The sequence below is a fragment of the Taudactylus pleione genome, unplaced genomic scaffold (genome assembly GCF_031769625.1).
Source record: "Taudactylus pleione unplaced genomic scaffold, aTauple2 ptg003085l, whole genome shotgun sequence".
NCBI classification, from domain to species: domain Eukaryota; kingdom Metazoa; phylum Chordata; class Amphibia; order Anura; family Myobatrachidae; genus Taudactylus; species Taudactylus pleione.
This window is the reverse complement of record NW_028287447.1, coordinates 16,080-29,705: the sequence shown is the minus strand read 5'-3', so window position 1 is coordinate 29,705 and position 13,626 is coordinate 16,080. Positions and strand designations below refer to the sequence as shown.

The 13,626-nt window shown below is 47.0% G+C and overlaps 1 protein-coding gene across 1 annotated transcript in view; it reads right to left on the bottom strand.

The window, feature by feature from the left end:
- LOC148430943 (uncharacterized) overlaps positions 1-13,407 on the bottom strand; it is a 62,085-nt gene extending 48,678 nt beyond the window's left edge. Inside the window, 2 exon segments of the mRNA XM_088466410.1 lie at positions 6,618-7,727; positions 12,817-13,407. Coding sequence (XP_088322536.1) covers positions 6,618-7,727; positions 12,817-13,309 — 1,603 coding nt within the window. The 5' untranslated portion in view covers positions 13,310-13,407.
- Positions 13,408-13,626: the final 219 nt, after the last annotated feature.

Below are 13,626 nucleotides of genomic sequence, written 5' to 3'. Positions count from 1 at the left end.
AGCTAGGACGCTCTGTCTCCTATGGCCCTGTTACCTATGCTGCTGATGGATTACCCCCGTGTGATACATTGTATCTTCTCTGCTGGATTACAGATCACCCGGGAGGGAGGAAAGTGACTGTGCAGCCGGAGTATCAGTCAGCTAGGACGCTCTGTGTCTCCTATAGTCCTGTTACCTATGCTGCCTGATGGATTACCCCCGTGTGATACATTGTATCTTCTCTGCTGGATTACAGATCCCCCGGGAGGGAGGAAAGTGACTGTACAGCCGGCGTCTCAGTCAGCTAGGACGCTCTGTGTCTCCTATGGCCCTGTTACCTATGCTGCCTGATGGATTACCCCCGTGTGATATATTGCATCTTCTCTGCTGGATTACAGATCACCCGGGAGGAAAGTGACTGTACAGCCGGAGTCTCAGTCAGCTAGGACGCTCTGTGTCTCCTATGGCCCTGTTACCTATGCTGCCTGATGGATTACCCCCGTGTGATATATTGCATCTTCTCTGCTGGATTACAGATCACCCGGGAGGAAAGTGACTGTACAGCCGGAGTCTCAGTCAGCTAGGACGCTCTGTGTCTCCTATGGCCCTGTTACCTATGCTGCCTGATGGATTACCCCCGTGTGATATATTGCATCTTCTCTGCTGGATTACAGATCACCCGGGAGGAAAGTGACTGTACAGCCGGAGTCTCAGTCAGCTAGGATGCTCTGTGTCTCCTATGGCCCTGTTACCTATGCTGCCTTATGGATTACCCCCGTGTGATACATTGTGTCTTCTCTGCTGGATTACAGATCACACGATGGGGGGGAAAGTGGCTGTACAGCTGGAGTCTCAGTCAGCATTGCCATGTGGAATTACATATGCCGAATTTAATGTTTCCTGTCTGCCATGTACACTTTATTTTATTATGTTGTTGTACTTTAAAAAATAAGTGCAATAAAAATGACTCAATTAAAAAAATTAAAATAAAGATTCTCTATGAAACATCTGTGTTGGGATCACCAATGAATGTGAAATAAATAGACATAAGAGTACAGAGAATAAAAACGCTGATCAATATTGAGGGATTTGGAATAAAGAATTTATTATCACAATATATAATGATATATAACAAGTGAGAAAGACACATATATATATACACATAAATATGAGTAATTAATGGTAGGGCTGAACGGCTCAGAATTTCCTTATTACACGCTTCATTCTATAGTCACATTTCTAATTCTCTTTCTTGTAATATATCACTGACTGTATATAATCTATACATGTTACAGCTAACAATAAGTTATATATTATACATGTGCACCAATGACAGACATCCTCTTCTAGCTCTTCCTTGGTGTTAGCAGAACAAGGCAGTGACCCTCCTGATGAGTAGAGTAATCCATTGGAAGCATTGGTGTAACTGAAGGGGGGGGAAATCGAGCAGGGCACATGCACTGGGCACCGTGGCAGGCCCAGGAGAGGGGGTGCTACCGGCCAGGGCATTGTACCCGCACCACCTGCCCCCACCATTACATCCTGACTTTAACGAGAAGACAAGTTACACAGGGGGAATGAGTCTGGTTGAACCACTGTTGTATGATGATGATCTTAATATTCCTACACAAACAGGCATCATCTGGACGTGTGATTACCGACAGAAGACGCCATCATCCCAGGGAGGATAGATTTCTTTAGAGGTTCCAGGTTGTGAGAAACCACCATATAGGTAAGGTGCACATGGAATGGAATGTTCTCAGAGTGACAGAAATGGCTGACGTGTGATGTTGGCGCGCCCCTTCCGGTATGTGACCACTTTCATTACTTTAATTTATTTTAATACATGGTGGTAGCGCCAATCTTAAACTTGCCCTGGGCTCTGAAGGCTCTAGTTACACCTCTGATTGGGAGAGGCTGAGAGAGGAGGTTACGGAGTAGTTTGGAGGCATGAGGTGATTGGGGACTGTCAGTAGTGATACTGAAATCACCGATGATGATGGTGGAGATGTCTGAGGATAGGAAGTGAGGGAGCCAGGCAGAAATATGTTCCAGAAATTGTTGGGATGGACCAGGTGGGCGATAGACAGCAACACACAGAGAAAAAGGGGTGACAGTCCTGATAGAATGTACAAATGATGTAATATGAGTGAAGGTAGCAGCACGGTTGGTGTAATGGTTAGCATTACTGCCTCACAGCACTGAGGTCATGGGTTCGATTCCCACCACGGCCCTAACTGTGTGGAGTTTATATATTCTCCCTGTGCTTGCGTGGGTTTCCTCCGGGTACTCTGGTTTCCTCCCACACTCCAAAAATATACTGGTAGGTTAATTGGCTCCCAATAAAAATTAACCCTAGTGTGTATGTGCGTGTGCATGTGACAGCGAATATTGGCCCTGATTCAGAGCCGGACGCTCTGACAGAGCGCTCGCTCTGAATCAGGACCATTCCTCTGAAATTAAGAGCGGCCTCCTGGCTGCTCGCATAGCTGTGGGTGACCACCCACAACTATAGCGAGTGGCCAAAATGATGGTTGCGATGGTCAAGACCATCGGGCTTGCGACGAGACCCTTGCGGTAGGGTCTCGTCTTCCGCAAGCCCTGGAGTGCTTTTGGCTCTATCAGAGCCAAAAGCACTCCCACTGACATCACTAGTGATGTCAGTGGGGCCGGCCCCAGACGGTAGGCGTTCCCATGGGAACGCCTCCGTCTGGCCAGCCACGCCCACCAAAGTGGGCGTGCTCTCACTCACCATCGACAGCACGCCCCCTTTGGTGCGAGACCCATAACGACGGCTTGGCCGTCATTATTCAGGTCTCGCGCATGCGCACGACGGAGCCGCCTCCGTCATGCAACATCGACCCGCTTGCCAGCGCTCGCTCGCGGGTCTGAATTAGGCCCATAGAGTGTAAGCTCCATTGGGCCAGGGACTGATATGAATGGCCAAATATTCTCTGTAAAGCGCTGTGGAATATGTGTGCGCTATATAAATAACTGGTAATAAATAAAAATAAGGTACCTGTGGGAGAACTGTGTATGTGATAGATTGGGACAGTAATATTCCAACCCCACCTCCTTTACTATTACCAGGCCTGGAGGTGTGTGTGACAGTGCTGCAGGGGAGGAAGTGTCTGATTGTGTGACAGTGCTGCAGGGGAGGGAGTGTCTGATTGTGTGACAGTGCTGCAGGGGAGGGAGTGTCTGACTGTGTGACAGTGCTGCAGTGGAGGGAGTGTCTGACTGTGTGACAGTGCTGCAGGGGGGGAGTGTCTGACTGTGTGACAGTGCTGCAGGGGAGGGAGTGTCTGATGGTGTGACAGTGCTGCAGGGGAGGGAGTGTGATTGTGTGACAGTGCTGCAGGGGGAGGGAGCGTCTGATTGTGTGGCAGTGCTGCAGGGGAGGGAGCGTCTGATTGTGTGACAGTGCTGCAGGGGAGGGAGCATCTGATTGTGCGACAGTGCTGCAGGGGAGGGAGCGTCTGATTGTGCGACAGTGCTGCAGGGGAGGGAGCGTCTTATTGTGCGACAGTGCTGAAGGGGAGGGAGTGTTTGATTGTGTGACAGTGCTGCAGGGGAGGGAGTGTCTGATTGTGTGACAGTGCTGCAGGGGAGGGAGTGTGATTGTGTGACAGTGCTGCAGGGGGAGGGAGTGTCTGATTGTGTGACAGTGCTGCAGGGGAGGGAGCGTCTGATTGTGTGACAGTGCTGCAGGGGAGGGAGCGTCTGATTGTGTGACAGTGCTGCAGGGGAGGGAGCGTCTGATTGTGTGACAGTGCTGCAGGGGAGGGAGCGTCTGATTGTGTGACAGTGCTGCAGGGGAGGGAGCGTCTGATTGTGCGACAGTGCTGCAGGGGAGGGAGCGTCTGATTGTGCGACAGTGCTGCAGGGGAGGGAGTGTTTGATTGCGCGACAGTGCTGCAGGGGAGGGAGCGTCTGATTGTGTGACAGTGCTGCAGGGGAGGGAGCGTCTGATTGTGCGACAGTGCTGCAGGGGAGGGAGCGTCTGATTGTGCGACAGTGCTGCAGGGGAGGGAGTGTTTGATTGTGCGACAGTGCTGCAGGTGAGGGAGTGTCTGATTGTGTGACTGTGCTGCAGGAGAGTGTCTGATTGTGTGACAGTGCTGCAGGGGAGGGAGTGTCTGATTGTGTGACAGTGCTGCAGGGGAGGGAGTGTCTGATTGTGTGACAGTGCTGCAGGGGAGGGAGTGTTTGATTGTGTGAGCCATGTTTCTGTTATCGCCAGAAGGTTGAGGTTCTATGAGATAAAGGTCATGGATGGATGTAAATTTGTTGCAGACAGAGCAGCATTCCATAAGGCACATTATAGTGACTGGGAGGGTGATGGGAGAAACATGATGTTTGTGGTTAGCTGAATTTATAGTCTGTTATGAGTGGGGCCTGAGTTTGGAGATATGTCACCAGCTAATAGAAGCAGGAGAGAGAGATAATTATAGATGTAGGAGGTGTATGAAAGATTTTTATGGTGACAGGAAAAGTATGTTTGTCAGTGTATATAGCTCATATGTGTATATAAGAGGGGAGTAGAGTAATGAGGAGGCAATGTGTACAGAGGGGTGAGATACAGGGAGAATGACGGGTGTAATAGCCTTAGAGAAGATACCATGGAGTGATATAGGAAAAAGCTCATGTGTGTATATAAGAGGGGAGTAGAGTAATGAGGAGGCAATGTGTACAGAGGGGTGAGATACAGGGAGAGTGACAGACGTAATAGCCTTAGAGAATATACCATGGAGTGATATAGGAAAAAGCTCATGTGTGTATATAAGAGGGGAGTATAGTAATGAGGAGGCAATGTGTACAGAGGGGTGAGATACAGGGAGAGTGATGGATGTAATAGCCTTAGAGAAGATACCATGGAGTGATATAGGAAAAAGCTCATGTGTGTATATAAGAGGGGAGTATAGTAATGAGGAGGCAATGTGTACAGAGGGGTGACATACAGGGAGAGTGACGGATGTAATAGCCTTAGAGAAGATACCATGGAGTGATATAGGAAAAAGCTCATGTGTGTATATAAGAGGGGAGTATAGTAATGAGGTGGCAATGTGTACAGAGGGGTGATATACAGGGAGAGTGACGGATGTAATAGCCTTAGAGAAGATACCATGGAGTGATATAGGAAAAAGCCCATGTGTGTATATAAGAGGGGAGTAGAGTAATGAGGAGGCAATGTGTACAGAGGGGTGAGATACAGGGAGAGTGATGGATGTAATAGCCTTAGAGAAGATACCATGGAGTGATATAGGAAAAAGCCCATGTGTGTATATAAGAGGGGAGTATAGTAATGAGGTGGCAATGTGTACAGAGGGGTGACATACAGGGAGAGTGATGGATGTAATAGTCTTAGAGAAGATACCATGGAGTGATATAAAAAAAATCTAATTTTTAACAAATGTTGATTTTGGATTAAAAGGTGAAATTTGTAGGACAGTACAAAATGAAATGTCAAGTTTGATTATGAAATTACCTGATCACAGATGGCGTTTAATGTTTGTTACACTTTTTTTAACTGTTTAGAAAACCCACTTAGTTATTCCACACTTTGTGTATTACCACAGTTAGTTGCCCCCTCAGCTAGCTGCCCCATAAGACTTAATGATAAGATATAGTCTGGCTGATAAGACACATGACTACATCTAAGCCAATTGGTCAGTGGAATGAAATGCAGAGTGATGAAAGGACATACATAGCACTGTGTGTGTGTGAGTATATAACAGGCAGTGTGCTACTATAATCTATGTCTCACTGATCCCCATCACACACAGGTAATGACAATAACAGTAACTCATTACATCACATATGTATAACATCAGATGGAAGATGTGATGTTCTCCACGATGGACTGACATTGGGAATTTGTCACCACATGGATCTCTTAGCTAGAGTACAAGGAGGCTGAGGATTACTTGCTTTTGATTAGCAACAGAAAATACAACTTTCCCTCCCTGTTCCCTTCAGTTGTCCATGACTGTGTAATATATACTTTCCTTTTATTAAGGTTGTTGTGTGAAAAAAAGTAGCAATGTTTGTGCACTGATGGCGCTGTGTATTGTCCATTCTGCCATTACTGGCACTCAAAACGGAATCAGTGTGTAATATTTAATCCCAACAGCAACAGCCCGGCAGAGGTGATAATTCTGATCGTTCATTAAGATAAGTATCGCTAACCTAACCCCCCCCCAACCTTCCTTAGGGGCTCCTAACCCTAACCTCCCCTCTAAGTGCCTAAACCTAACCCCCAACTTCCCCGCAGCCTAACCCTAAGTCTCCCGGGGGGGTAGGTGTGCCTAACCCTAAGTCCCCCCGGGAGCCCCTAACCTAACCCTCCCCCCCACGGCTGTCCGTGCCCAGCTTACCTCAGTATGCCGGGCATCGGGCTCCCGGCGAAGGTAAAATGACAGCTGTCGGGATTTTTTCTACACCTGTCATTAGAGCCTAGCTGGGATTAGACAGTCGGGATGCCGACAGTCGGCATTTAGACCATCGGCATCCCGACTGCATACCTTCAAAACACAATAAATTAGCCAAAAGATTTTAAGCATTTGAATTGCTTAAAGTATTGTGCTTTATGTCTATCAGCTCGTTTTTTTTATGTATTATTTGATGTATAACAAGATTTGATTTCTGTGTAAAACATTTCCCACACTCAGAGCATGGAAATGGTTTCTCACCTGTGTGATTTCTCTGATGTCTTACACATAAATCAAATCTTGTAAAACATTTCCCACAGTCAGAGCAAGGAAATGGTTTCTCACTTGTGTGATATCTCTGATGTCTAAGTAGACTTGATTTTCTGGTAAAACATTTCCCACACTCAGAGCATGGATATGGTTTCTCACCTGTGTGATTTCTCTGATGTCTTACAAGATTTGATTTATGTGTAAAACATTTCCCAAAGTCAGAGCAAGGAAATTGTTTCTCACTTGTGTTACATCTCTGATGTCTAAGTAGACTTGATTTTCTTGTAAAACATTTTCCACACTCAGAGCATGGAAATGGTTTCTCACCTGTGTGACATATTTGATGTCTAACAAGATATCTTTTGTCTCTGAAACATTTCCCACAATCAGAGCATGGAAACGGTTTCTCACCTGTGTGACGTCTCAGATGTATAACAACAGATGATTTATAGACGAAACATTTCCCACACTCGGGGCATGGAAATGGTTTCTCACCTGTGTGACATCTCTGATGTATAACAAGATGTGATTTATGTTTAAAACATTTCCCACACTCAGAGCATGGAAATGGTTTCTCACCTGTGTGACATCTCTGATGTGTAACAAGATCTGATTTATGTGTAAAACATTTCCCACACTTAGAACATGGAAACTGTTTCTCACCTGTGTGACATCTCTGATGTGTGACAAGAGCTGATTTATAGGTGAAACATTTCCCACACTCAGAGCATGTATGGTGCTTTGCACTGGTCTTAGTTGGTTGGTCATTAATGACTTTTGTGTTCTGTTGAGGATCTATGGAACAGGAATACATTTTATCTACTGCAGGAGCTGTAATAGGTGTACCACTATCTAAGGTATCAGGAGACCATTCCCCATAATCAGAGGGATCAGATGACACATGTGCACTGTGAGGTGCTGGATGTATAATTGTGGTGTTAGGGTTTTGTCCTAGAGAATCTCGGGTGATGTTGGGACCTTCTATGTCACCATCTGTAGATAAGATGAGATGTCCCTCTGAGATCTTCCTTCTGTTACATCCATCTGCTGGGAATAAAATAATATATGATAAAAGTATTGTTTCCCTGTAACAGGGATAGTTTCCCAATAGAGACTACGGTGACAGGTCCCCAAATTAGTAACACATGGGGAAGTTCCGTTGTGTCATGGTATAATGTATAATGGTCACATATTATACTATGTTATAGCTATCACAGGGGTTACATGTTTATTCTAATACAAAACATAAAGACAATTGTTGTCGGCATTGGCCCCACCACTACAAACCTGGGTACATCTAGCAATCCAAGCACAAGGACTTCAGCAAAACATTTAAGCTTACAGCCCAGTATCAAGGTTCCTGCAAGTATCTATATTCTATATACATCAAACACCATTAAACTGCTGGTAACATGTGCTCACCTCCCAGATCCAGAGGCTAACTCCTAAACAAGCACAGGCTAGTGAGCCACACCCAAAACAGCCTCATATCGGCATGACTGACAGCATTCAGGACTTTAGGCACAATTTTCAAACAAAATAAAACAGGCCAGTCCTGGATGTTACCCATATGGTACATGGTACCAGCCGCGTGGCGATAGGTTTTTGTTTCGCACTTAGCTTCTGTAGCTGAGAGACAAGAAAGATGTAACTACAAGTTAGTGGTGTATGAAGGATCATTCATAGAGTAACTAGCAGAATATTAGGAACGCCTGATGCCGGATTACAAGCTTAAATGTTTTGACCAAAATATGAACAAATCCCTATACTGTCCTTTCAGTGTTCGCAAATACGCGCTATAGAACGTATTTTACCCGCTATTGAGCAATGGGGATTCACTTTTAAAAAGTAGCCGGGTCCCCGGGGACGCGTTGTGCTGTGGCCAATCCCTGACAGCTGGCTGCAGCGCAGCCCGTCCCCCTGAGAAAGACACAATGCTGTCTGTTATTGGCTGCTGCTGTGGAAAGCCATGCTGGGATCAAGTGTATGATCTGACCCCAGCATCGGCACAGCATCCGTGCCGGGCGCTGGGATAGTGTGTTTGTTCCCAGTGCCGGGTAAGCCACCACGGCAGGTACCTGGTGAAGGGGCCGCCTGGTCCCTTCCACCAGCGTCAGTGGTAAAGTGGTGGCGGGAGAAGCTTGGCTCCAGGCACAAGCTAAGCGGAGCTCGCTGCCCAGAAGCGGCGGTTGTTTGGCAATGGCCACGAGCCAAATACGGCTCGCGGTCCAGCAGCCAATAGGAGGCAGATGCGACGAGCCAATCGCGGATTGCCGTGTCACAGCCCTTGAATCAGACACCGCTGAGCGGAAAAGTTCAGTCCGGTGGTGAAGGGGAGGAGTGAAGACCTCCCGGAGACAAGAGAAGAGCGGCGCGGCAACAGTTCCGGCGTCCGCACAAGAGGCCAGAAGACGGCGAGATCAAGGAGGAAGAAAGGAAGAGGCGGTGCCGCTGGCCAGGATGGGCCATCGGCAGAAGACTGAAGCTGAGGACCGAAGAGGACTGCGGAGATGGAAAGAAAAAGAACTAACGAAGTTCCCCTGCGCAGCCTCTTCCACCTTACGAGTAGGCGGCCTTTGACCACCGTTATTTAACCCCTCCCTAGACCACCAGGGTTGTCGGGCACTAGGCCTGTGGAATAATTTCAGACAATAGGCCCATAGCTGGGCACAAGACCTGGGCTACATAGGGATCATTAGACCCGATTGAAGGTGTGAGTGACCTGGGCATTAGGCCCAGGTCACCAAAGGGCAAATAGGTAGGCCAATACTGGGGGCAATACATAGGTAAACTACTGGGGCAATGTATAGGGGGACTACTAGGGGTAATGCATGAGGGGGATTACTACTGGGGGCAATGCATAGGGGGATTACTACTAGGGGCAATGCATAGGGGGATTACTACTAGGGATAACGCATAGGGGGATTACTACTAGGGATAACGCATAGGGGGATTACTACTAGGGATAACGCATAGGGGGATTACTACTAGGGATAACGCATAGGGGGATTACTACTAGGGGTAATGCATAGGGGGTCTACTGGGGCAATGCATAGGAGCACTACTACTAGTGGCAATGCATAGGGGGTCAATTACTGGGGGCAATGCATAGGGGGACTACTGCTGGGGCAATGCATATGGGGACTAAAGGGCAATAATGTGCGGCATAATGTGTAAAGGCCAGGCATGGCTGTGTGGCATCATTTGTAAGGTCTATTACTGCATGGCATAATGTGTAAAGACGGGACATTACCTTGCGGCATAATGTTTAAAAATCGGGCATTGCTGTGTGGCAAAATATGTAAAGACCGGGCACAGCTGTGCGACATAATATGTAAAGACCGGGCACTGCTGTGTGGCATAATGTGTAAAGATGGGGCACTGCTGTGCAGCATAATGTGTAAAGACCGGGCACTGCTGTGCGACATAATATGTAAAGACCGGGCACTGCTGTGTGGCATAATGTGTAAAGATGGGGCACTGCTGTGTGGCATAATATGTAAAGACCGGGCACTGCTGTGTGGCATAATGTGTAAAGATGGGGCACTGCTGTGTGGCATAATATGTAAAGACCGGGCACTGCTGTGTGGCATAATGTGTAAAGATGGGGCACTGCTGTGTGGCATAATGTGTAAAGATGGGGCACTGCTGTGTGGCATAATATGTAAAGACCGGGCACTGCTGTGTGGCATAATGTGTAAAGATGGGGCACTGCTGTGTGGCATAATATGTAAAGACCGGGCACTGCTGTGTGGCATAATGTGTAAAGACCGGGCACTGCTGTGCGGCATAATGTGTAAAGACCGGGCACTGCTGTGCGGCATAATGTGTAAAGACCGGGCACTGCTGTGCGGCATAATGTGTAAAGACCGGGCACTGCTGTGTGGCATAATGTGTAAAGACCGGGCACTGCTGTGCGGCATAATGTGTAAAGACCGGGCACTGCTGTGCGGCATAATGTGTAAAGACCGGGCACTGCTGTGTGGCATAATGTGTAAAGACCGGGCACTGCTGTGCGACATAATATGTAAAGACCGGGCACTGCTGTGTGGCATAATGTGTAAAGACCGGGCACTGCTGTGCGGCATAATGTGTAAAGACCGGGCACTGCTGTGCGGCATAATGTGTAAAGGCCGGGCACTGCTGTGCGGCATAATGTGTAAAGGGCATTAATGTGCGGCATAATGTGTAAAGGCCGGGCATGGCTGTGCGGCATCATTTGTAAGGGGTTAGGGGAGGTCTGAGAGGCATATGGGGAGCTCTAAAGCATAAATTATGATGGGACCCAGAAATGGTCAGGTAGGACTCCATTTTTTTTTTTAAAGTGGAGGGTCCCTGGGACCCACATATTTTGTCACTCACCGCGATCACTGCCTTTGCTGGATACACAGATTGTGAGTGGAGGTGACAAGCCCCAAAGTGTCAGATGTTCCTCCAGGTGATTGGAGAATTATTTTGGGCTTATGGTAACACTCCTAGGGACTCAAAAAGGGTTATCTAGTCACACCAGATACATTGTACCCCTCAGTATGGGACAATGGTGAGCCCCAATATTTATTATATTTGGTTGGGGGGTGCTACCACAGGCAATGGGTATTAGACCAAAGAATAGAGGAGAGAGAAAGACATGCCTGAAGGGGGGCACTGGGGTATCCAAGATATAACTTTTATTGTTACTTTTAATATTGTCTGTAAGACAAGAGGAGCAGCCAAAATTATTCTAAAACCATAAAGAAGTGAACAAAAGTAATGAATTCAGTGAATTAAAATATAGGCATAAACCCTGTCCATCCACACATTCATATATGGGATGGAGCTATTACATATATATAGCATTTATCCTTCATTCAACTTGCTCAGTTATTCAACACAGGACTCTGGGCCTGATTCAGACCTGTCGCTATGGGTCTCGCACCAAACGATAGTGAGTGACAGCTCGCCCCGTTTGGGAGGTGGGCCGGGGGGGGGGGGGGGCGGCTGAGCAAACGGAGGCGTTCCCAGTGATGTCAGTGGGGAGCTTCCTGCTCGAACAAGCTGGGGCTTGCTGATGCCGAGACCCAACCTTAGGGTCTCGTCGCTAGCCCCGATGGTCACAATGGTCTTGACAATTGCGACCATCAACCTGGTCGCTCGCTAGAGCTGTGGGCGACCCGGAGGCCGCACTAAAAAATGCAAGCAGCCGCCCTCATTCATAGCGATCGCTTGCATCAAGCGACCGACTCTGAATGAGGGCCATAATGTGTTCTGAAAACCTAGACCAGGCCTGGCCAACCTGTGACTCTGCAGCTGCTGTGAAAATACAAGTCCCAGCATGCCCTGCTGTAGTTTGGCTATTAGGAAATGCTAAAACTGTGGCAGGGCACGCTAGGATGTGTAGTTACACAACAGCTGGAGGGCCACAGGTTGGCCAGGCCTGTACTAGACCATGAAAGCTGAAGGCACGTTAACAAGACACTGCTGCCTCCAGGCTTACAGGAAAGATGCGCAATATCCATGGGATGTACAGAGAGAGAAGCTGGGAATGTGCAGAGGTCGCCATTTTGGGGAATATTTACATGAATGTTTTTTTATTGCAAATTTCTACTAAGAAAAAGCAAGAGAGCAGTGTGGGGAGATATTATTGAATTCCAAAAGACCCTCACGGTGATACCTTCAGCATACAGAAATGTCTGCTAGTTCTTCTCATTAGGAAGTGAGCACAAATATTCAGCATATTATCCTATGTTGTATCAGTAGGCCAGGCCAAGCTTTGGCTGAGCACGTAGAATAAGGGATTTTTGTGGCAGGGCTGTAATGGCATAGTTGCGCCCTGTGCTGACCCCACCCATTGAGCATACAACGTCATTACATGACAGCGTGAACCGCTGCCTCAGTAAGTGCAAGGAATGGCTGCATATAATGGCCAGGATGCTCGTCTGAAGCATCCACAGGATGCTCCCCGGGTACTCCACCAGCAATCCTGGCTGCAGGCATACTGCTAGCAAGGAGCAAGGGCCGGTGGGAGGCGGTTAAAGGTGCTGGCCACAAAGCCTCTGCAACCTGTGCGACAGCACCAGTTGCCCATAGCTAGCTACAGCCCTGTGTTGTAGTGCAAGGGGTATGCGACTCTTTTCTGCAATAAGTCTTTATTACTCACCTGTGCTGATATCTGTAGGGATTTCCTCCTCCTTACACTGCTGATCACCCCTCACATACGTCTCTTCTTCTCCCTCTATATCTTCTGCCTTAATATCAGTCACATACATCTCTACTTCTCCCTCTATATCTTCTGCCTTCATATCAGTCACATACGTCTCTTCTTCTCCCTCTATATCTTCTGTCTTCATATCAGCCATGTAAATCTCTTCTTCTTTCTCTGTATCTTCTACTTTCATATCAGTCACATACGTCTCTTCTTCTCCCTCTATATCGTCTGTATTCATATCAGTCACATATGTCTCTTCTTCTCCCTCTATATCGTCTGTCTTATTATCAGTCACATATGTCTCTTCTTCTCCCTCTATATCGTCTGTATTCATATCAGTCACATACGTCTCTTCTTCTCCCTCTATATCGTCTGTCTTATTATCAGTCACATACGTCTCTTCTTCTCCCTCTATATCTTCTGTCTTCATATAAGTCACATACATCTCTTCTTTGCCCTCTATATCTTCTGGCTTTATATCAGTCACATACGTCTCTTCTTCTCCCTCTATATCTTCAACCTTAATATTAATCGTAACATCAACCTAATAAATTACAAAACACAAAAGTATAAAATACATCCTTTTAGAAAAAAACCCAACTGAGGAAGCCAAACTTGTGTTGAAACACATCCTACACCATTATTTATACATATTTTTATTAACTAGAAATGTATGGAGATTATAAAGAGGTTAAATAAACATGCCCGATAGTGTAATATTATTAAGTTGCAACCGATGCTCAAATCAAATGTGCGTACCAA